The sequence below is a fragment of the Aotus nancymaae genome, unplaced genomic scaffold (assembly GCF_030222135.1).
Source record: "Aotus nancymaae isolate 86718 unplaced genomic scaffold, 86718_ANA_hifiasm-v0.15.2.pri h1tg000030l, whole genome shotgun sequence".
NCBI lineage: Eukaryota > Metazoa > Chordata > Mammalia > Primates > Aotidae > Aotus > Aotus nancymaae.
In genome coordinates, this window is record NW_026988443.1 from 24,390,719 (window position 1) to 24,412,157 (window position 21,439).

Genomic DNA, 21,439 nt, shown 5'->3' on the forward strand with positions numbered 1-21,439 from the left:
GGTGACAGAGCGAGACTCTGACTCACAAAAATAAAATAAAATGTAAATAAATAAAAACCAACTTCCCAGAAATAACTATTATTTTAATGTTTATCTTCGTAGTCTTTTTTGGACAAAATTGACAAAGTACTGTACCCATTGTTTTGTAATCTGCTTTTTACTTAACATATCATGAGCATTTTTCACATATCATTCAATGTGATAACATACTTTTTAGTGGCTGTCTAGTATTCCATCCTTCTGGAGGCAGCTACTAATTTTAAAAGTAAAGTCCATTTTCTCTATTTTCTGAATTAGCTCTGTAAAGAAAGAGATTAAATGTATTAAAAAAAAAAAAAAAGGTCCCTGGCTGGGTGTGGTGGTGACTCATGCCTATAATCCCAGCACTTTGGGAGCTTAAGGCAGGTGGATCACTTGAGGACAGTAGTTCGAGACCATCCTGGCCAACATGGTATAACCCCATCTGTACTAAAAATACAAAAAATTAGCTGGGCATAGTGGCAGGCACCTATAATCCCAGCTCTTCAGGAGGCTGAGGCAGGAGAATCCCTTGAACCCAGGAGACAGAGGTTGCAGTGAGCCGAGATCAGGCCACTACACTCTAGCCTGGGTGAGACTCCATCTCAAAAAAAAAAAAAAAGATGTCTTACAAGCCATTACTTACGTTCAGATTTTAAAATAGTGATTTTAATTTTTTTTGCTTCATCTTTATTATTATAAACAAAAGATTGACAGTATTAGGAACAATGAATGTTTAGAATTTACCCTTGGTACTTTTTGAACTTGGAACTTTGTGACTTTATTACATATTCACAGAATTAATAGATAAGCAAAATTTTTAAAAACACACTTGTTGTTTAAGGACATCATACTATTTATATAACAAAATGTCCCTTTATATATTTTTTTCTGTATTAGGGTGGATTGTGTAGGGATATTGAAATTGAGGAATGCTGATGTTGAAGCCAGAATAGGAATTGCTGGTTCCAAGAAGAAAAGCACTCGTGCCAGATTGGTTTTTCGAGTTAATATCACAAGGAAAGACGGCTCCACCCTGACACTGCAAACACCCTCTTCTCCAATTTTGTGTAGTAAGTAAGAAGATGTAGAAATATTAAACATATGGAGTTCCTTTCATTTTCTGTTAATCTTTTAGACATCTCTAAATTTTAGATGATTTCACATACTCCAGCTTGTGATCATGCAAAATTTGAAATATTTTAAAAGCAGTAGTCAGATTTTCTATACTAAACTAGTGGTGAATAATTGGGATACAATTCAAAGGTGTGGAGCATTTTGTAGTTTCCTATTATCATTAACATTCTGATATAAAAAGTAATTTGGGCCAGGCATGGTGGCTGCCACCTGTAATACCAGAACTTTTGGAGGCCGAGGTGGAAGGATCACTTCAGCCCAGGAGTTTAAGACCAGCCTGGGTAATGTAGTGAAAACCCTGTCTCTACAAAATAAAATATATATATATATATATATATATATATATATATATATATATATATATATATAATAACAGTTAGTTGGGTGTGATGGCTCATGCCTATAGTTTCAGCTACTTGAGAAGATGAGGCAAGAGGATCACTTGAGCCCTAGGAGGTCAAGGCTACAATGAGCCTTGACCATGCCACTACATTCCAGCCTGGGTGTCAGACTAAGACTGTCTCAAGAGAAAAAAAGAAAAAGTATTTGAGCAGGTTTCATTTGAGCAGGTTTCAGAAGTAAATTACAAAGCCAAAACATTTTCCAGGTATCTTCACTGTGTGGTAAATCACTATGGTTCTAACTCTGTTTTGTGTTAGAACATGAGTAAGGTAAGCAGAACTTTGCAAATAACAACATGTCAGTTGTTTTGATTACTAATTATAATACTATAGTATACTGTCGGGGGTGGAAAATGAAATTCTTATCACTAACCTTGGCATGTACAGAAAATGATGTGTGCACGTTTGTGTGTGTAAATTCAATTATGTTGTTATATATGTCTCACCATAGTTGTAGTTTCTCTCTAATGATTATTGTTACAAGTAATAAATAGGAAAAATTTTCCTTTCCACATCTCTCTCTCTTTCTTTTTTTTTTTTTTTGAGATGGAGTTTTGCTCTTGATACACAGGCCATAATGCAATGGCACAATCTCGGCTCACTGCAATCTTCACCTCCCGGGTTCAAGCAGTTCTTCTGCGTCAGCCTCCCAAGTAGCTGGGATTACAGACATGCCCCACCATGCCTGGCTAATTTTGTATTTTTAGTAGAGATGGGGTTTCTCCATGTTGGCCAAGCCGGTCTTCTGTCGGGCTCCCAGTCTCCCAAGTCCTGACCTCAAGTGATCTGCCCACTTTGGCCTCCCAAAGTGCTGGGATTACAGGCATGAACCACTGTGCCCGGCCTCTTTTCAAATCTCTTAAGAAGATTTTCATTATGGATTTTTTTTTTTTTAGCATTGCTTCTTCACAACTTATACCTGAATTCAAAAGAGCAAGGTAGTCATTATTCCATTCAATTGGACTTCCTTTTGGGTTATTAGGGGTATTATGACTTGCTGTTCCTTAGACAGTTACAGAGCCTTATTAATTTAATTGTTAAATTATTCAGCCTTTGTAAATCATATTTTTCCTTTTAATTCATATCAGAAATTTAGCTTAGCAAACACCTTAATTTTAAAAAGAAAGCACTAGAAATATCTTTCTGCACTCAAAAGAACTCAGTTTGATTTCTCTATTTTTCATTGTTATGAAAACTTTGTTTTTATACTAGTGTTTCCTTAGGATATTACATAGGTAACGTTTACTTATAAAATAGACTGTTTTTAAAGTGCGTGGATTCCATGTTCATTCCATCACATTCAGGTAGAGATAGAATAAATAATCTGTAGAGGATTTGTTGAATTGTAAAGCTTTTCTTATTAGGGTGCTCAATTTCTGAATTTGTTATAATTCATGATACACTTCAACTTGAATATTATTAGGATGGAGCTCCAGTTTTAGTGGGGCATATGCAGTTCTTTTACATGACCTAACACCTCAAGTATGATCATAGCCACCCTCTAAAGGCCACAGCCAACAGATGCTTAGATAGTTCACATCATACTGCTTTAGCAGGGACTGGGAAATGGTTGCCCACTTTATTTCATTGCTTGCTGCTTTCTTCATTTGTTTATTTTGTTCATTCATTTATTTCTTGTTTCATTAAGGTATTGTTAAAGAATGACTATATTCAGCTAAAAATAGTAGAAAATACAAAAGAAATCGAAAATGTGATTCTTAAAACATTTTTATCTGCAGTTATTATCATTTCTTAATTATCACTATTAATGATAATGTTATGTTTACATTGCAAAGACTATATACTTCCTAGGAAGCTGGTCTGTGTCTGTGGTTTATATGAGAGCTAGTGTCTGAGATAGCTATGAAAGCTCTAAGAAGCTGCAGCATGTAGTGGAAGCCATAGATAACTGATGATAAAAACTCCCATGTTTTAAACTTCTATGTGCCTGGGATTGTATTTACTACTTTGTAAGCATTATATCATTTAGCTGTCACCTTAATGGATTCCATCCTATTTTGATGAAACTGAGACTTAAGAGATATTAAATAACTTCCTCAAGATCACATAGCTAATAAATTGGAAGACCAGGATTCAAACGAAGCCTCTGCTTTTAGCCACTGTGCTATATTGCCACCGCAATCACTTAAATTGCAGTATTGAAACTAAGTTTAGCTTCCACTTCATAGTAGTTATGGTCTTTGAATATTAAACTGTATTATAGTATAAAATTATTGTTTAGAGAACTGTTTCCTCTACCTAGGAGATTTATGTTCTATAATTTAGAGTTTTTATCAATTTAGAGAGTAGATTTTGATTTCTACTAGGAGATTTTACTGAATACTTATGTTGTTCCTTCCATTTACTTTTGCAGATGCCATTTATTATGAAGGTGTTGAATGTAGTTTTACATCCCTTTAATTTGAGCTGGTGTCTACTATAGAATATAGGAAGGATTTTATTTTGACTGATTATAACATAACAGTGGATATACTTTTAAATTTATATTGCTTATAATTTATTAGTAGAGCGTTGTTATATAGGCATTTATTTACTTAATTTAAATTTAGATATAATCAGATTAATGCTTTCTGTCCCATAAGTGGCAGTTTCTTTTTTTCTTTTGTAACAGATTTACTGAGAATATAATTCACATACCACAAAATCCAGCTTTTAAAACTTGTACAATTAAGTGGTTTTTAGTATATTCACAAAGTTCTACAACCATCACCATTATCAAATTTTAGAACATTTTTATTACCACCCCAGAAAGAGAGTATATACCCATTAGCAGTCACTCTCCACTCCCCCATCACCCTAGTCCCTGGCAGCCACTAATGTATAATACTTTCTGTCTCTGTGGACTTACTTATTTTGAACATTTCATATGAAAAGAATCATACAATATGTGACCTTTTTGCCCAGCTTCTTTCACTTAGCATGTTTTCAAGTTTTATGTATGTTGTAGCGTGTATTAGGTTGGCACAAAAGTAATTTCAGTTTCTGCCATTCCTTTTACTTGCAAAAACCGCAATTACTTTTGCATCAACCTAATATTTGATTCCTTTTTGTGGCTAAATGATACTCCATTGTGTGGATGTATACAACATTTTGTTTATCCTATCATTTATTGATGGACATTTGTGTTATTTCCACCCATTGGCTATTGCGAATAATGCTGCTGTGACATGTACAAGTTTTGGTGTGGACATGTTTTCAGTTCTCTTGGGTAGATATCTAGGAGTGGAATTCCTGGATCATATAGTAGACAAGTTTCTTGTTTAACATTTCTTTGAATTTCTGTCATATGACTCACAGAAGGCAGATTTTTATTTTTCAACATTTCTCTATACTTCTCCCTATTTTAACATCATTTTTCTGGAAATATTGAAGGTAAATGAGTTTTGTTTCAGCTTGATCATTTTGTATCTGATCCTTAATCACTTTATTTGACCTATTTTATTTATTTATTTGTTTGTTTGTTTATTATTTTTTGAGACATGATCTCACTCTGTCACACAGACCGGAGTGCAGTGGCGTGATCTTGGCTCGCTGCAATGTTCGCCTCCCAGGCTCAAGTGATTCTCATGCCTCAGCCTCTGTAGTAGCTGGGTTTATAGGCGCTTGCCACTACCACCCAGCTGATTTTGTGTTTTTTATAGAGATGGGGTTTCACCATGTTGACCAGGCTGGTCTTGAACTCCTGACCTCAAATGATCCACCTACCTCGGCCTCCCAAAGTGCTGAGATTACAGGCGTGAGCCACTGCACCTGACCTATTTGACCTATTTTTAAAAACAATTTATGATATATTACTAAAAATGTTTGTATTAATAAGATCAGTCAGCAAATTTTGGCAGGCAGTGAAGTTGTTCAAGGCTGCACACAGTGGTTCACACCTGTAATCCCAGCACTTCGGGAAACCCAATTGAGGTGGAAGGATTGCTTGCAGCCAGGAGTTCAAAACCAGCCTGAGCAACATAGTGAGACCTAGTCTCTACAAAAATGAATGAATGAATGATTTTTTTTTTTTTAATTTGAGTCTTGCTCTGTCACCCATGCTGGAGTGCAGTGTCGCAGTCTTGGCTCACTGCAGCCTCCACCTCCCAGGTTCAAGCAATCCTCCCACCACAGCCTCTCAGGTAGCTGGGATTACAGGTGTGTGCTACCACACCTGGCTAATTTTTTTGTATTTTTAGTAGAAATGGAGTTTCACCATGTTAACCAGGCTGGTCTTGAACTCCTGACCTTAAATGATCCACCCACCTTGGCCTCCCAAAGTGCTAAGATTACAAGCGTGAACCACCTCAGCCAGCACTCCCCTCTCTCTCTTTTTTTTTTTTTTAAAGAAGAAGTCTGTGTGCGGTGGCTCATGCCTGTAATACCAGCACTTTGAGAGGCTGAGGCAGGAGGATCACTTGAGGCCAGGAGTTTGAGACCAGCCCAGGCTGGCATCTCTTCCTGTTTCCTTCTGTCTCCCATTCCAACCCAGTTCTTCTCACTAACCAACTTTCTTTTCACCTCTCATTTTACTCCAACTGTTTAAACCTGCCCAAAAGTTTTTATTCATGGAAACTAACACAAGCCAGAAATTTACAATGGAAGTGTATTGAACAACATAATGAGAGACCCTGTCTCTACAAAGATTAAAAAAAAAAAAAAAAAAAAAAAAAAGCCAGGCATGTTGGTATGTGCCTGTAGTCCCAGCTACTCAGGAGGCTGAGCAAGAAGGATCACTTGAGCCCAGGAGTTTTGAGACTGCCATGTGTTGTGATCACACCACTGCACTCCAGCTTATGCAAGAGACCCTATTTCTAAAAACAAAAAGGAAATTGTTTAATTTTTCATTTATTGTTTCTAGCCTACTTTTTTTTAACAGTTATAATTACTGGAGGCTACAGTTTAGTTCAGGGAAACAGTATTGTGTTCTGACAACAAAGTAGTGCCTCATTGCTCGTTCAGTCACTCATTTATTCAACATAAATTAAATGCAGTGGTTCTCAATCCTGAGTATAGGTCAAAGTCACCTGTAGTGCATTAAAACAAACAAACAAAAAGACATGCCAATTGATGGTTTGTTTTTGGAAAGCTTCCTAGTTAATTCAGTGGATAGTTACAGTGTGCATAACTCTGAAAATAAAGATGATAGTTTAAGGAGCTTACAGTTTAGCAGGCTAGCAGAAAAACAGGCAAGGAGATGTCTAATTTTACTATAAAATTACATTAACTTCCATATATGTGTATATGAAATTGTATATAGGCCAGGCGTGGTAGCTCACACCTGTAATTAGAGCACTTTGGGAGGCCAAGGAAGGGGGTTCGCTTGAGCCCAGGAGTTTGAGATTAACTTGGGGAACAAAGCAAGACCATCTCTCTATTTTTTTTTTATTGTATATAAAAATTATATAAGCTTCCAATTGTATTATAAAGTTCTAGAAAGATACTATACTATATAGTAGATGAGTGAATAAAGTACAGTGGAAGCATAGTAAGAGCTTCTAATTGAGACTGCTCATAGATGATAAAACTTATGCCATCTTGTCTTAAAAGACAAATGGAAGTAAAACAAGTAAAATGGGATTTAGAAGAAGGTCATTCTGGGCAGAGGTATTCATGTATAAATATGTTCCCTGAAAGAGTATGATTCTTTTGGGGGAAATAAAAAAAGTTTGATGTGATTGGAACAAAAAGGTATACAAGATGAAGTGGTAAGATTTGAGGTTACAGAGGTAGGCCACACCTCTTTCATAAAGAGACTTGTGTGTTCAGCAAAATAAATTTGAATTTTATCCTGACCGCTTAGGAAGCTTGATGCTTGAACTTAGACTTTTGGACCTGGATATGGGAGGAAATGAATAAACATAAAAATAATATACAGCAAAACACAGGACCCAAAAAATCTTTTTATTTAAAAAAAATTTAAAATGTTTGTTCCATTATAAGTTTCTGGCTTGTATTTATTTCCATGAATATAAAAGTTTTGGCAGGTTTAAGCGGTTAGAGTAAAATGAGAGGTAAAAAGGAAACTGGTTAGTGTGAAGATTTGGGATTGGAATGGGAGATAGAAGGAAACACAAAGAGAGAGAGGTAGAAAAGGAAAGAGGGGCCAAAAGGTGACAGAGTTGGAAGGGAGAAGAGGAAACAGATACTTAATCTTCATTCTATAGACACTCAGTGGAAAGAATTGCTAATACCAGGATTCATGCAGTACTTTGTGGCTTTAAAAAATTTACTTCTAATTGTTGGTTTAACAATGGCCATTGGATGCTTTGTCTTGTTTGTTTTTAAGAGGATAGAAGATCATCCCCTTTTACATTCTTAACATCTTTAGTGTTCTCCAGACAATATAGGTATATATGTTTTTTGTTTTGGTACGTATGTTTATATTACTTTGTTATGTTATGTCAAATTAAGAATATCAATTTTCAGTCAGGTACAGTGGCACATAGCTGTCATCCCAGCTACTTGGGAGGCTGAGGAACGAGAAACAATCAAGCTCAGGAGTTTGAATCCAGCTGGGATTCAAACCCATCTCTTAAAAAAATAACAGGCAAGGTGCAGGTGTACACACCTGTAATCCCAGCACTTTGGGAGGGCGAGGTAGGAGGATTGCTTGAAGCCAGGAGTTCAAAACCAGCCTGGGCAACATAGCAATAACCCATCTCCACACTCACACAAAAATGTTTTAAATTAGCTGGGCATGGTGGTATGTGCCTGGAGACCCAGCTACTTGAGAGGCTATGATGGGAGGATAACTTGAGCCTAAGAGTTCAAGGATACAGTCAGTGAGCTATGGTGACACCACTGCACTCCAGCCTGGGCAACAGAGTGAGGTCTTGTTGAACTAGTCTCTGAAAGAGAAAAAAGGCTGGGCGCGGTGGCTCATGCCTGCAATCCCAGCACTTTGGGAGGGAAAGGCGGGCAGATTACCAGTTCAAGAAATTGAGACCATTCTGCCCAAGGTGGTGAAACCCCATCTCTACTAAAAATACAAAAAAATTAGCTGGGTGTGGTGGCATACACCTGTAATCCCAGCTACTCAGGAGGCTAAGGCAAGTAGAATCACTTGAACCCAGGAGGCGGAGGTGGAGATTGTAGTGAGCCGAGATCTTACCACTACACTCCAGTTTGGTGGCAGAGGGAGACTCTGACTCAAAAAAAAAAAAAAAAAGAGAAAAGAAAAAATTTTCCTATCTACCCTTCTGTAGTAGTTTTTAATAGGACAGAATTAATCATGGCTTTCTTATATATAATATATATTAGATTTTATCCAAGCTTACTAAATTAAATATTACTCTGAATTTAAGAATTTTCTACTCATATTTCTACCTATCCCACAACTATAGGGCAAGGGTGATGTTGTTAAGTAAACTATCCCTCTCTTAAAATTTTGGATAGGATTAGTAATTTACATAATCAGATGTAGGCGTTGTACTCTAAAATATTCTATTAAGTATGTACTTCTACTAGACATTCTTACAAAGCCTTATTTATTCTTTTGACAGGTTGAAATATTTGCTTATTTTTCAGTTTTCATTCTTTTTTTAACTTTATTTTTAAGACTGCTATTTGAAAAGCATCTAAAAGCACATAGTTTTTCTAACATCAAAAAGGTGTTTGCTTTTTTTGTGTTTTTAAGCGTTATTCCTTTCAAGAGTCAGCTTATAAATAAAGATAAAAATAAAATAAAACAGTTAATGCTTAAATAATCTTGACTTTAGTGCTCTTTAATATGGAGTCTGTCTTTCAAAGAAAGGAGCTTTAGAAAGCCCAAAGGTTAAATTGTCTTGAAACTTGCTCTTTCTGGAATGTAAATACAAATATGTAGAAGATAAATATATTCTAAACCTTTGAGGTCTCATTTGGCCATCTTATGCCTTTGACACATAAACAGATAAATGAGATATGGGAAAAAGTTTTACCAGTAATCAGTGAAGTGGAATTTCCATACATTATTTGAAAATGGAGGGAAAGGTTCTAGACTTTACATTTCATTTTTCTAACATAATATATTAATGTAATTTTGTACCTTTTATTTTCTTATCAGAACAATATATGTAATATTTTTCTTTTTCTTTTTTTTTTTTTTTTGAGACGGAGTTTTGCTCTTGTTACCCAGGCTGGAGTGCAATGGCGCGATCTCGGCTCACCGCAACCTCCGCCTCCCGGGTTCAGGCAATTCTCCTGCCTCAGCCTCCTGAGTAGCTGGGATTACAGGCACGTGCCACCGTGCCCAGCTAATTTTTTGTATTTTTAGTAGAGACGAGGTTTCACCGTGTTGACCAGGATGGTCTCGATCTCCTGACTTCGTGATCCATCTGCCTCAGCCTCCCAAAGTGCTGGGATTACAGGCGTGAGCCACCGCGCCCGGCATATGTCATATTTTTATTGAATGTTTTTAAAAAACAAATATCTATTTCCTGTTACTCCAAAAAGTTACCTTTAAATAAACTGATTTTGTTAATTCTTCATCTAAAAGAATATATAATTGTCAGTGTATGACCAATAACCCTTTCCATTCTGTTCACACATTAACCCTGTGGGTTCTAGACAATATTTGTTTTTTGGTTTTTGTTTCTTTTTTTAGATGGAATTTCACTCTTGTTGCCCAGGCTGGAGTGTAGTGGCGCAATCTCAAGTTCAAGCAGTTGCCTCCCGGTTTCAACCTCTGCCTCCCAGATTCAAGTGATTTTCCTGCCTTAGCCTCCTGAGTAGCTGGGATTACAAGCATTCACCAGTATACCCAGCTAATTTTTTGTACTTTTAGTAGAGATGGGGTTTCACCATGTTGGCCAAGCTGGTCTCGAACTCCTGACCTCAAGTGATCCACCCTCCTTGGCCTCCCAAAGTATTGGGATTACAGGTGTGAGCAAACTCACCCAGCCAGTGTATTTGTTTGTACATTCACTGTTTCTTTTAAGCTCCCCAGCATTGCTGAAAATGGCATTTATCATTTACAAACAGGTTAAATATCTCTTACCTGAAATGCTTTGGACCCAAAATATTTCAGGTTTTGAATTTTTTTGGACTTTGGAATATTTGCATATGCATGATGAGGTTTTCATGGGAATGGGACCCAAGTCTAAACACAGAAGTCATTTATGTTTCATATACACGTATACACAAGCCTGAAGGTAATTTTATATAATATTTTAAATAATTTTGTACAGTAAAGTTTCAAAAAGCAAAGGTGTCACTGTTTCAGCCATCTTTGTAAATAATCTGGCATCACTGTCATTCCTGACTCTGAATTTATTTTTATTTTTATTGTTTTAAGTTTTAAATTTTTTTTTTTTTCTTTGAGACGGAGTTTCGCTCTTGTTACCCAGGCTGGAGTGCAATGGCGTGATCTCAGCTCACCGCAACCTCTGCCTCCTGGGTTCAGGCAATTCTCCTGCCTCAGCCTCCTGAGTAGCTGGGATTACAGGCACACGCCACCGTGCCCAGCTAATTTTTTGTATTAGTAGAGACGGGTTTCACCATGTTGACCAAGATGGTCTTGATCTCTTGACCTCGTGATCCACCCGCCTCAGCCTCCCAAAGTGCTGGGATTACAGGCTTGAGCCACCGCGCCCGGCCTTAAATTTTTTTTAAATAGAGTCTTGCTCTGTCGCTCAGGCTGGTGTGCAGTGGCACAGTCTTGGCTCACTGCAACCTCCATGTCCCAGGTTCAAGCAATTCTCCTGCCTCAGCCTTCCAAGTAGCTTGGATTACAGGTGCCCACCGCCACACCCAGCTAAATTTTTGTACTTTTAGTAGAGACGAGGTTTCACCTGCCACTGAATTTATATGCTACCGATAAGCAATCCTTTTCTTACACATAACAGTGCAATCATGGTTCACTGCAGCCTTGACCTCAGAGGTTTAAGTGATCCTCCCACCTCAGCCTCTTAAGTAGCTGGGAATTATATGTGTATGCTACCATACCCAGCTAATTTTTTTGATTTTTTTTTTGTAGAGACAATGTCTCACTGTTGTCCGGGCTAGTTCGAACTCCTGGGCTCAAGTGATCCTCCCACTTCAGCCTCCCAAAGTGATGGGATTACAGGTGTGAACCACCGCACTTGGCCCAGGTGTGTAAATTTTTGAGCACTGTATTGGCGCTCAAAAAGTTTTGGATTTTAGAGCATTTGAGATTTTAGATTTTTGGCCGGGAATGGTGGCTCACACCTGTAAGCACTTTGGGAGGCCAGGGTGGGTGGATCACAGGGTCAGGAGTTCAAGACCAGCCTGACCAACATGGTGAAATCCTGTCTCTACTAAAAATATAAAAATTACCCAGGTGTGGTGGCACGCTCCTGTAATCCCAGCTACTCAGGAGGCTGAGGCAGGAGAATTGCTTGAACCCGGGAGGCATAGGTTGCAGTGGGCCAAGATTGCATCCCTGCCCTCTAGCCTGGGCGACAGAGTGAGACTTCGTCTCAAAAAAAAAAAAAATTAGATTTTTGGATTAGGGATGCTCAACCTGTATTTAACAAAGACAGGATACTTTGTATCAATATCTGAAGGCTAAATGATGCTGTAATAACTCTTAATTTTAAAAAAAGCAACAAAACAAAACTCAGTGGCTTACAACAACAGAGTTGGTAGAACCATGTGATGGCTCTCAAAGCTTTCACTTGGACTTGGCATATTACTTCAGTTCACATTTGATTATCCACACCAGTCACATGGCCAAGCCTGATGTCAATAGGGCAAGAATTAGAGCCTTTCCAGATAATTGTATTACTGTAAAAATATTTACTGCCCCTCCTTCAACAAAGACAACTCATAGAACTGGATGATTGCGAGTTGATTTTAGGTAAGAAATAAGTTTAGGTGATTGTTTTTATAGAATGCTTATGTATATCCACAGCTCAGCCAGCAGGAGTTCCAGAAATCTTAAAGAAAAGCTTGCATAGCTGTTCAGTGAAAGGAGAAGAAGAAGTGTTTTTAATTGGCAAGAACTTCCTGAAAGGAACTAAAGTTATTTTCCAAGAAAATGTTTCTGGTAAGTAGGCATATTTGTGGTATAGATATTTGCATGTTTTCACTTTGTTATGTGGATATAGTCATAGAGAGTAAAAAAAAAAAAAAAAAGTTCAAAAATTTAATAAATCACCTTTTTTTCCCAATCAGATGAAAACTCTTGGAAGTCAGAAGCTGAAATTGACATGGAATTATTTCATCAGGTATAATTTAAGCTTTTTTATAATTTGTGTTTACTCTCTGAGCATTTCAGTTTTGTTCTGAAAATTTCTTGAATCAATAGATTAAATTTCTTCTTCGTATGGGAGTGATGTGAATCATTTAAAGTTTCTTTCTTGAGTTTCTTTAACTGAGATAGAATTATTTTCCTAATACTAAACATGACCACCTCTATTTTAAAAAGTTAGGAGCATTAGCAAATGTTTTAATTGTTAATAAACAAAACATTTCTTTCCTAATATTTATTTCTCTGAGGATTTGGATAATCTTACTCCACTGTATAGTTAAATAAAAGGGAAACCAATATTTATTGAGAATCTGTTAACATTTCAGGTGCTCTATGTTTGTTAAACCTTGTGTTTAGAAACACTCATTACACTGATTAATTAAAGAGTCTATAAGACCTCACCATGTATTGTTTTCTAAGTAACAATGAAAACTTGAAAATAAGGATCAAGACCTGACTTAGGAATTAGTATTTAGAGCAGATAGGACCAAACCCATAGAAATTAAGACGAACAGAAGTCCAACTTTATAAGCAAGTTAGAAGGCACATGCAGAAAAGGTAGTATGTACAGGTGTAGATAAGAGAGAGAGAAGAGAGAAATAGGAACAAGCTAATGTGTAAATTACCTAAAGCCTAAAATTTAGTGCAAGAAGCTGATGGGGTTAGAAAAGAGCACATGAAGGAAGGCAGAGAAATAGACGAGGCAAAAAAAATGGACAATATATAGCCATTTTGTCCAAAAAGTTTGTAATTTCCTTGTTTTCCTATTTTGAAAACCTAATAAAATTTTAAACTTGTATCCAATATATTGCCAGACTCAAAGCTCAGGGCACAGCCAAGACTGCTCCCATTTCATACACGAGACACAAGTTCAGAGGTCCCTAGGTCACCCTCTTTTTGAACGAGTGGCTCAAACAGTGGTTTTTTCCACTGTCCCCTTGGATTTGATAACTTCCTGTAACAATTCACAGAACTCTGGAAAGTGCTATAGTTAGTGCCTATAGTTTTATAACAAAAGGATAGAAATCAGAATCAGCTAAAGGGAGAGATGCATAAACCAAGGTCTAGGAGTGTCCCGGCCACGAACCTTCTGTCATTCTCATAACAACAATATGCAGAGAATTACCAACCAGGGAAGCTTACCCAAGCCTTTGGTGTCCAGAGTTGTTATTTCAGACCTGATCATATACTGCCCATGCAGCTGACCTTTGGTCTTCACTTCCATGAGGTTGGAATTGATATGGTGTATTCCAAAGCCTCTGCTATAAATCACATTGTTAGACTGTCCAGTGACCAAAGCTCTCAAGTAAAGATCATTGTCACACAAGACATTGCAGGAACCTAGAGATCAACTCCTAGCAGCCAAAAAGGTAAAAACCAGAACCCTCTCTGGGTAAATTTAATTATTTCCTACACAGTATTTATAGTGTGGAGCTTCCTATATACCTAAACAAATGCTATGTGGCAAGTTTTCCTCTAGCCTTATGCTACTACATGTTGTGGAAAAGAGATAGTAGGACTAAACAAACATTCCTTTTGTCACACAGATCATTGGGCAATATCTCCTAGGGTTCATTGTCAGACTAGTCTTAACTAAAGTTCTTTTTTTTAATTAATTAATTTATTTATTTATTTTTGAGACGAAGTCTCGCTCTTTCGCCCAGGCTAGAGTACAGTGGTGTGATCTCGGCTCATTGCAACCTCCGCCTGCCAGGTTCAAGCGATTCTCCTGCCTCAGCCTCCTGAGTAGCTGGGACTACAGGCGTGTGCCACCACGCCCAGCTAATTTTTGTATTTTTAGTAGAGCAGGGTTTCACCATGTTGTCCAGGATGGTCTCAATCTCTTGACCTTGTGATCTGCCTGCCTTGGCCTCCCAAAGTGCTGGGATTACCGCCATCACACCTGGCCAACTAAAGTTCTAATACCTGCTTTGTCATTAGCAATCTGTGTTAACTAAGTAAGACAAGTAACTTTTGTGCCCCAATTTTCTGATTTGTACGATAAGCTGTTTCATTGGATTATTTGAGGCTCCTTCTCTCTAATATTTTATTATTTCTTATATTTGATCAGACCATCTCCACTCGCATGAACCAACAATAGCTTCCTCCGGAGTACTCCTGGAGGTTAGAGGCAATGTATGATAATTTTTCTGTGTTCCTTATAATACCAAACACTTAATAGGCACACAAGAAAAACTTTTTAGTTCATTTTATTCACCTTGAAGAAAAAGATGGGTGACTCTGTGGTCTAAGTAAGGTTCATTTGTTCTTTCTGAGATACTTCAAACCCTAATTTCAGCCAGGACCTTAAATACCTAGAGTTTTAATTCTAACTGAAACTTAATTTATTCATGCAGTACTTTTGTATGCTATGAACATGTTTTGTTTCTTGACATGTTGGTTAGATTAATGTAGACTCCCTTGCTTGTAATGCTCTATTATAATTGTTATTCTTATGATAAATAATATAGATAAGGAGACTGTACATTAAAGGGATATTCAATCTTTATAATATATACAAATATACATAAAAGGATAGCTCAGGGGAAGATAGTATAAATGTGGAAAGAAAATTCTTGAAAGAAGTACAAAAAACAGATCCTCAGAAGAATTTGTAGGAACAACTAGACTAAACAAAGACTTGAAAGTTTAGAGGTTATGTTTTTCATCGGTTCTAATAGCAATTTTGTAGTGGGTCTTTGGTCAAGTCTAATTATATTTTTATGTTTATGTATATGTATATTCCAAACTGTAAAATTAATGTGACAAAGAAAAAGTATCTCATAGGAGAGTGAAAGATATCTAGCACCATTGCTGACACACTCTGAAAAAGCTTATCTGCTAAGGAAAAAGTTATTTTGAATCTAAGCAAATCTTTCTAAGAAATTAAAATTCGCCGGGCACGGTGGCTCATGCCTGTAATCCCAGCACTTTGGGAGGCTGAGGCGGGCAGATCACCTGAGGTTAGGAGTTTGAGACCAGCCTGACCAATATGGTGAAACCCTGTCTTGGGAAAAAAAAGAAAAAAAGAAATTAAAATTCAACTGTTTTCCTCTTTTTATCCCAAAGAGCCTTATACCTGCTCCAAACGCCTCCTAACCCTTTGTATGTTTTGTATGTATTGTATTCCTAGCTCAGTGAGAGTTAATTGACCTAATTTATGAGAGAGTATTGAAAATAGCTTTGCCAGGCATGGTGGCTCATGCCTGTAATCCCAGCACTTTGGGAGGCTGAGGTGGGCAGATCATGAGGTCAAGAGACCGAGACTGTCCTGGCCAACATGGTGAAACCCTGTGTCTACTAAAAAAAATTAGCTGGGCAAGAGAATTAAGAGAATCGCTTAAACCCAGGAGGCGGAGTCTACAGTGATCTGAGATCACGCCACTGCACTCCAGCCTGGCAACAGAGTGAGACTCCATCTCAAAAAAAAAAAAAAGAAAAAGCTTTTGATCATGAGTCACAGTTTACCTAATTTTTAATTCAGATTAGTTGTAGAATTTCTAGATTCAGATTGAGGAAGTTTGAAGAATTAGTAGCAAATTAGGCTCGTTTGGTTTTTAAAAGGCTTCAAAATTAATTTTACTTAAATATGCTCTCCAAAGCAAGTGAAGTAAAGTATTTTGATAAAATATGCATCTGATTTTTAGATACTAATCCTGTTACTAATTGGCAAGAAAAAAGTTTTTATTCAAAAGAATAATTTGAATTGTGGAGTTTGCCGAGTAATTTTAAGAGTAGAAGCTGTCACAAGCTGTTCATCCACCAATCTCCTTAACTCTAGGTAGACTGCTTCAACAGCAGAGTAAAAATGAGGATAGACAAGATTTAGTAACTCTGTTTCTTAGAAATTTGATCAATACCAGTACATTTTTTTTTACAACCTTGTATGCGTTTAGATATAGCTCCTGCCTCATAATGTGGATGTATGCATATTTGTACATGATTTTCCACCTATTTAAAGAATGTGTTTTCTTTTTTTGAGATGGCTAACTTAGGAGGCATTCTGTTAATGCCGTAAATTAGGAGCTAGCCAGTTCATTTGTTCGTTCATTCTTTCTGTCTTTCTTCTCTTTCTTTCTTGTCTTTTTTCTTTCTTTCTCTTTTTGTCTTTCTTTCTGGCCTGTCTCCCTCCCTCCTTCCCTTCCTTCCTTCCTTCCTCTTTTTTTGTTTTTGTTTTTGTTTTTTGAGACAGACTCTCACTCTGTCTCCCAAGCTGGAGTGCAGTGACACAATCTTGGCTCACTGCAACCTCTGCCTCCCAGGTACAAGCAATTCTCCTGCCTCAGCCTCCCTAGTAGCTGGGACTACAAGCATGTGCCACCACACCCAGCTAATTTTTTGTATTTTTAGTAGAGACGGGGGGTTTCACCATGTTAGCCAGGATGGTCTCAAATGCCTGATGATCAGCCTGCCTCAGCCTCCCAAAGTGCTGGGATTACAAGCGTGAGCCACCATGCCTGGCTGGCTGGCTGGCTGGCTGGCTGGCTGGCTGGCTGGCTGCCTGCCTGCCTGCCTGCCTGCCTTCCTTCCTTCCTTCCTTCTTTTCTCCTTCCCTCCCTCCCTCCCTCTTTTCTTTCCTTTTCTTTCTTTCCTCCTTCCCTCCTTTGTTTCTTCATTTCCTTTGTTTTTCGCTCTTGTTGCCCAAGCTGGAGTACAGTGGCGCCATCTTGGCTTACTGCAACCACCGCCTCCCGGGCTCAAGCAATTCTCCTGCCTCAGCCTCTGGAGTAGCTGGGATTATAGGTGCACACCACCATGCCCTGCTAATTTTTTGTATTTTTAGTAAAAACAGGGTTTCACCATGTTAGCCAGTCTGGTCTCAAACTCCTGACCTTAAGTGATCCACCCACCTTGGCCTCCCAAAGTGCTGGGATTACAGGCATGAGCCACTGCACCCGGCCTAGTTCTTTATTTATAATGTGACTGTATTTCAGAGAGTGTTTTAAGATGGCTCAGAAACAAATTAAATTCTCAGAAATGGAAACCTTGACCTTAATCTCATTTGTCGCATGTTTTCTGTTCAACTGAGTCGACCAACTATATAGTCTAACTTAATTTAAAATGTCATCAAATTCACATCACCCTCAGCTGTCAGCTTTGGCCTCCTGTAAATCAGATCATTAGTAAAAAAGCGTAATCACTACCCTATAATACCCCTTACCATTATAATAAGCTAGGGAAGAAGAAAAAAGTCAAATATGGTTCATATTTCTAGCTAAGAAGATATAATCCCCTTGGGTGAGTACTGGTGAAACGTTTATGAATTCTACCTTTCTCTTATAAGGATACTTCCGCCACTATTCCAACTAAAAACATCTTTGGTTTACTGAGATGTGGATAAACTGAACCCAGTTGGACTTAAAATGAGAATTATGTGGTTAGGAGTAGTGAACTGCATTGTGAAGTACATCTCACACTGAGGTGGTACAGAATATATGGTAACTGACTTTGCCCTTGGTAGGCATATATTTTTTCTCATAATTCATTCTTTTATTCAGTGAACATAATTGTGTATATTTTATGTAAGGTACTATACAAGTGAGACAGAGTGAAGAACAAAACAGCCTAGATCCTCATGGAGCTTACATTCTTGTGGTTGGAGAGAAACCAGAAATCAACCAGAGTAATTTCAGGTGATGATAAGTGCTATTATGGAAATAAACAAGATTATAAGGCTGGGGAGGGGTACTGCTTTAAATAGGATGATCAGGGAAGGTTTCTCTGAGGTGACATTTGTATCAGACCTGATAATGGGTTAGGAACTCGTCATTTGAGAAGATGAGGGAAGAATATTACAGTTGAAAAGAATAACAAACAGAATCTGAGGTAAAACTGAGTTTAGTATGTTAAAAGAAGACTAAGGTCAATGTGTCTACAGTATAGTGAGCTAGAAGAGCGGGAATGATACGAAGTTGACAGGTCAGGGATCTTGACCTTGTAAGCCATTGTAAAACACTTGGATTTTACCTTAAAAGCTGTCTTAAGATTAATATCCTGATGCCTGTGACCCTGAGCTTTAAGATACATTCTTTAAAAAAAAAAAAAAAAAAGAAAAAAAAAAATCACTTTTTAGACCGGGCACGGTGGCTTACGCCTGTAATCTCAGCACTTTGGGAGGCCGAGGCGGGTGGATCACCTGAGGTCAGCAGTTCGAGACCAGCCTGACCAATATGGTGAAACCCCGTCTCTTTTAAAAAAAAAAAAAAAAAATCACTTTTTAAACTTTATAACTAACATGAAATATACTTAATTTAATTTTTTTAAAATATTTTCCAACTCTTATACTTTTCTTTGTATTAGAATCATCTTATTGTGAAGGTTCCCCCCTATCATGATCAACATATAACTTTGCCTGTATCAGTGGGAATATATGTAGTGACGAATGCTGGAAGATCTCATGATGTTCAACCGTTCACTTATACTCCAGACCCAGGTATGTCAAAATGAAAAATTAAGAACTAAGATGAATAATTAATTTCCAGTTTTTTGAAAGAATATGAAGACAACTAGCCATCCAAAAAGAAAGTTGCTCACTAAGATGCATTGATATTAGTTTCTTTTGGAAACGACATTATTTCCTAAGAAGACAGCCACCAAATACTGCTTTTACTCATATGTTAAGGAATCATTTCTACCTTATACTATAATAATAAAAGCCAGGAATGCTCTGAAGTCAGACTCTCTGAAGCAATCTTACAGAATTTCCATGCATTGACTACTGCTTATGTGCAGAAAAGTGAAAGTAACAACTTTGGGAAATTGCGAACAGTTTAGTTTGGCTGGTTTATAGGGTACATTTCGAGAGAGAGAAGAGATAAACTAGAGTGACAAGTGCTAAAATAAAAAATCTCAAAGACTGATGGTGAATAAATATTTTTTTTGTTTCTATATTGCCCATAATACCTGACAAATATTTTAAATATAACTTTAAGTGGTTGGGTTAAAATATTTTAGTCCAGATGTGCAGTGGTTCACACCTGTAATCTCAGTACTCTGGCAGGCCGAGGCAGGTGGATCACCTAGGGTCAGGGGTTTGAGACCAGGCTGGCCAACATAGCAAAAGCCTGTCTCTACTAAAAATACAAAAAAAAAAAAATTAGCTGGGCATGGTGATTGGCGCCTGTGATCCCAGCTATTTGGGAGGCTGAGGCAGGAGAATTGCTTGAACCCAGGAGATGGAGGTTGCAGTGAGCCGAGATGATGACATTGCACTCCAGCCTGGGTGATGGAGTGATACTCTGTATCAAAAACAGCAAACACACACACACACACACACACACACACACACACAATTTTAGAAATCAGAGGAACTAAAATTTTTTTTGTTGTTTGGTTTTTTTGTTTGGAGACGGAGTCTTGCTCTGTGACCCAGACTGGAGTGCAGTGGCGTGATCTCGGCTCACTGCAACCTCCGCCTCCTAGGTTTAAGCAATTCTCCTGCCTCAACCTCCCGAGTAGCTGGGACTACAGGCGTGCACAGCCACGCCCAGCTAATTTTTGTATTTTTATATAGAGACAGGGTTTCACCATGTTAGCCAGGCTGATCTCAAACTCCTGACCTCAGGCAATCCACCTACCTCCCAAAGTACTGGGATTACAGGCATGAACCACCACCTCCGGCCCTAAAATGTTAAAAGTTTAAAAGATATCTGACTATGAAGTCTCACAAGTTGCTAGCTTGCATTCATTTAGATGCCTGAAAAAGAAAAAAAGCCTCCTTTTGTCAGAAATGGGGAGAACATTTTGGAAATGGAAACTCTGCATGCCCCATTGATCTAGGCTTGGCTTCTGCCATGTTTACCATTGGTTCAGTTCAATCCATTCTCAGGCATACTTCAGAATTAGCTCATCTTCTGTATCTGTAGTTTATTGGTGTGTTATTTCCACATAGTTCAAGATCCAGTGAGGTAGAAGGTAAAGAAAGGTGGCAGAGAAAGCAAGCCCTCACATCAAAAAGTAAAGAAAAGAGTGTCTAGGACAGAGTTACAACTAGTTTTAGTTAATTGCTTTCTGTCACTTAATTTTTCTATTCCCTATTTTCTTTACTTTTCTTTTTTTTGAGACAGAGTCTTGCTCTGTTGCCCACGCTGGAGTGTAGTGGCGTGATCTCAGCTCACTGCCACCTCCGCCTCCCAGGTTCAAGAGATTCTCCTACCTCAGCCTCTCCTGAGCAGCTGGCACTACAGGCATGGACAACCACATGTGGCTAATTTTTGTTAGTAGAGATGGGGTTTTGCCATGTTGGCCAGGGTGATCTTGAACCCCTCACCTCAGGTGATCTGCCCAACTCTGCCTTCCAAGGGATTACAGGTGTGAGCCACCACTCCTGTCCTCCTATTTTCTCCTAATTTGCTACAAAAGGTAATGCCACAGTACAGCACTATTAAAATATCCCTTGAAGGCCCAGTGCAGTGGCTCACGCCCATAATTATAGCACTTGGGGAGTCCAAGGCCAGCAGATCACTTGAGGCCAGGAATTCAAGACCAGCCTGGCCAACATGGTGAAACCCCCTCTCTACCAAAAATACAAAAATTAGTAAGGCGTGGTGGTGGGCACCTGTAGTCCCAGCTACTTGGGAGGCTAAGACAAGAGAATCTCTTGAACCTGGGAGGTAGAGGTTGCAGTGAGCCGAGATCATACCTAGGCTGGGTGACAGAGTGAGACTTTGTCGCAAAAACAAAAAAGCCC

The 21,439-nt window shown here is 38.1% G+C and overlaps 1 protein-coding gene across 5 annotated transcripts in view; it reads left to right on the forward strand.

The window, feature by feature from the left end:
• Positions 1–21,439, forward strand: part of NFAT5 (nuclear factor of activated T cells 5) — a 131,041-nt gene that overhangs the window by 85,343 nt on the left and 24,259 nt on the right. For all 5 annotated transcript variants that reach the window (XM_021672552.2, XM_064383244.1, XM_064383243.1 and 2 more), the window contains 4 exons: positions 919–1,091; positions 12,412–12,546; positions 12,675–12,727; positions 19,051–19,183. In XM_021672552.2, coding sequence (XP_021528227.2) covers positions 919–1,091; positions 12,412–12,546; positions 12,675–12,727; positions 19,051–19,183 — 494 coding nt within the window. The remainder of the gene's footprint in view (positions 1–918; positions 1,092–12,411; positions 12,547–12,674; positions 12,728–19,050; positions 19,184–21,439) is intronic.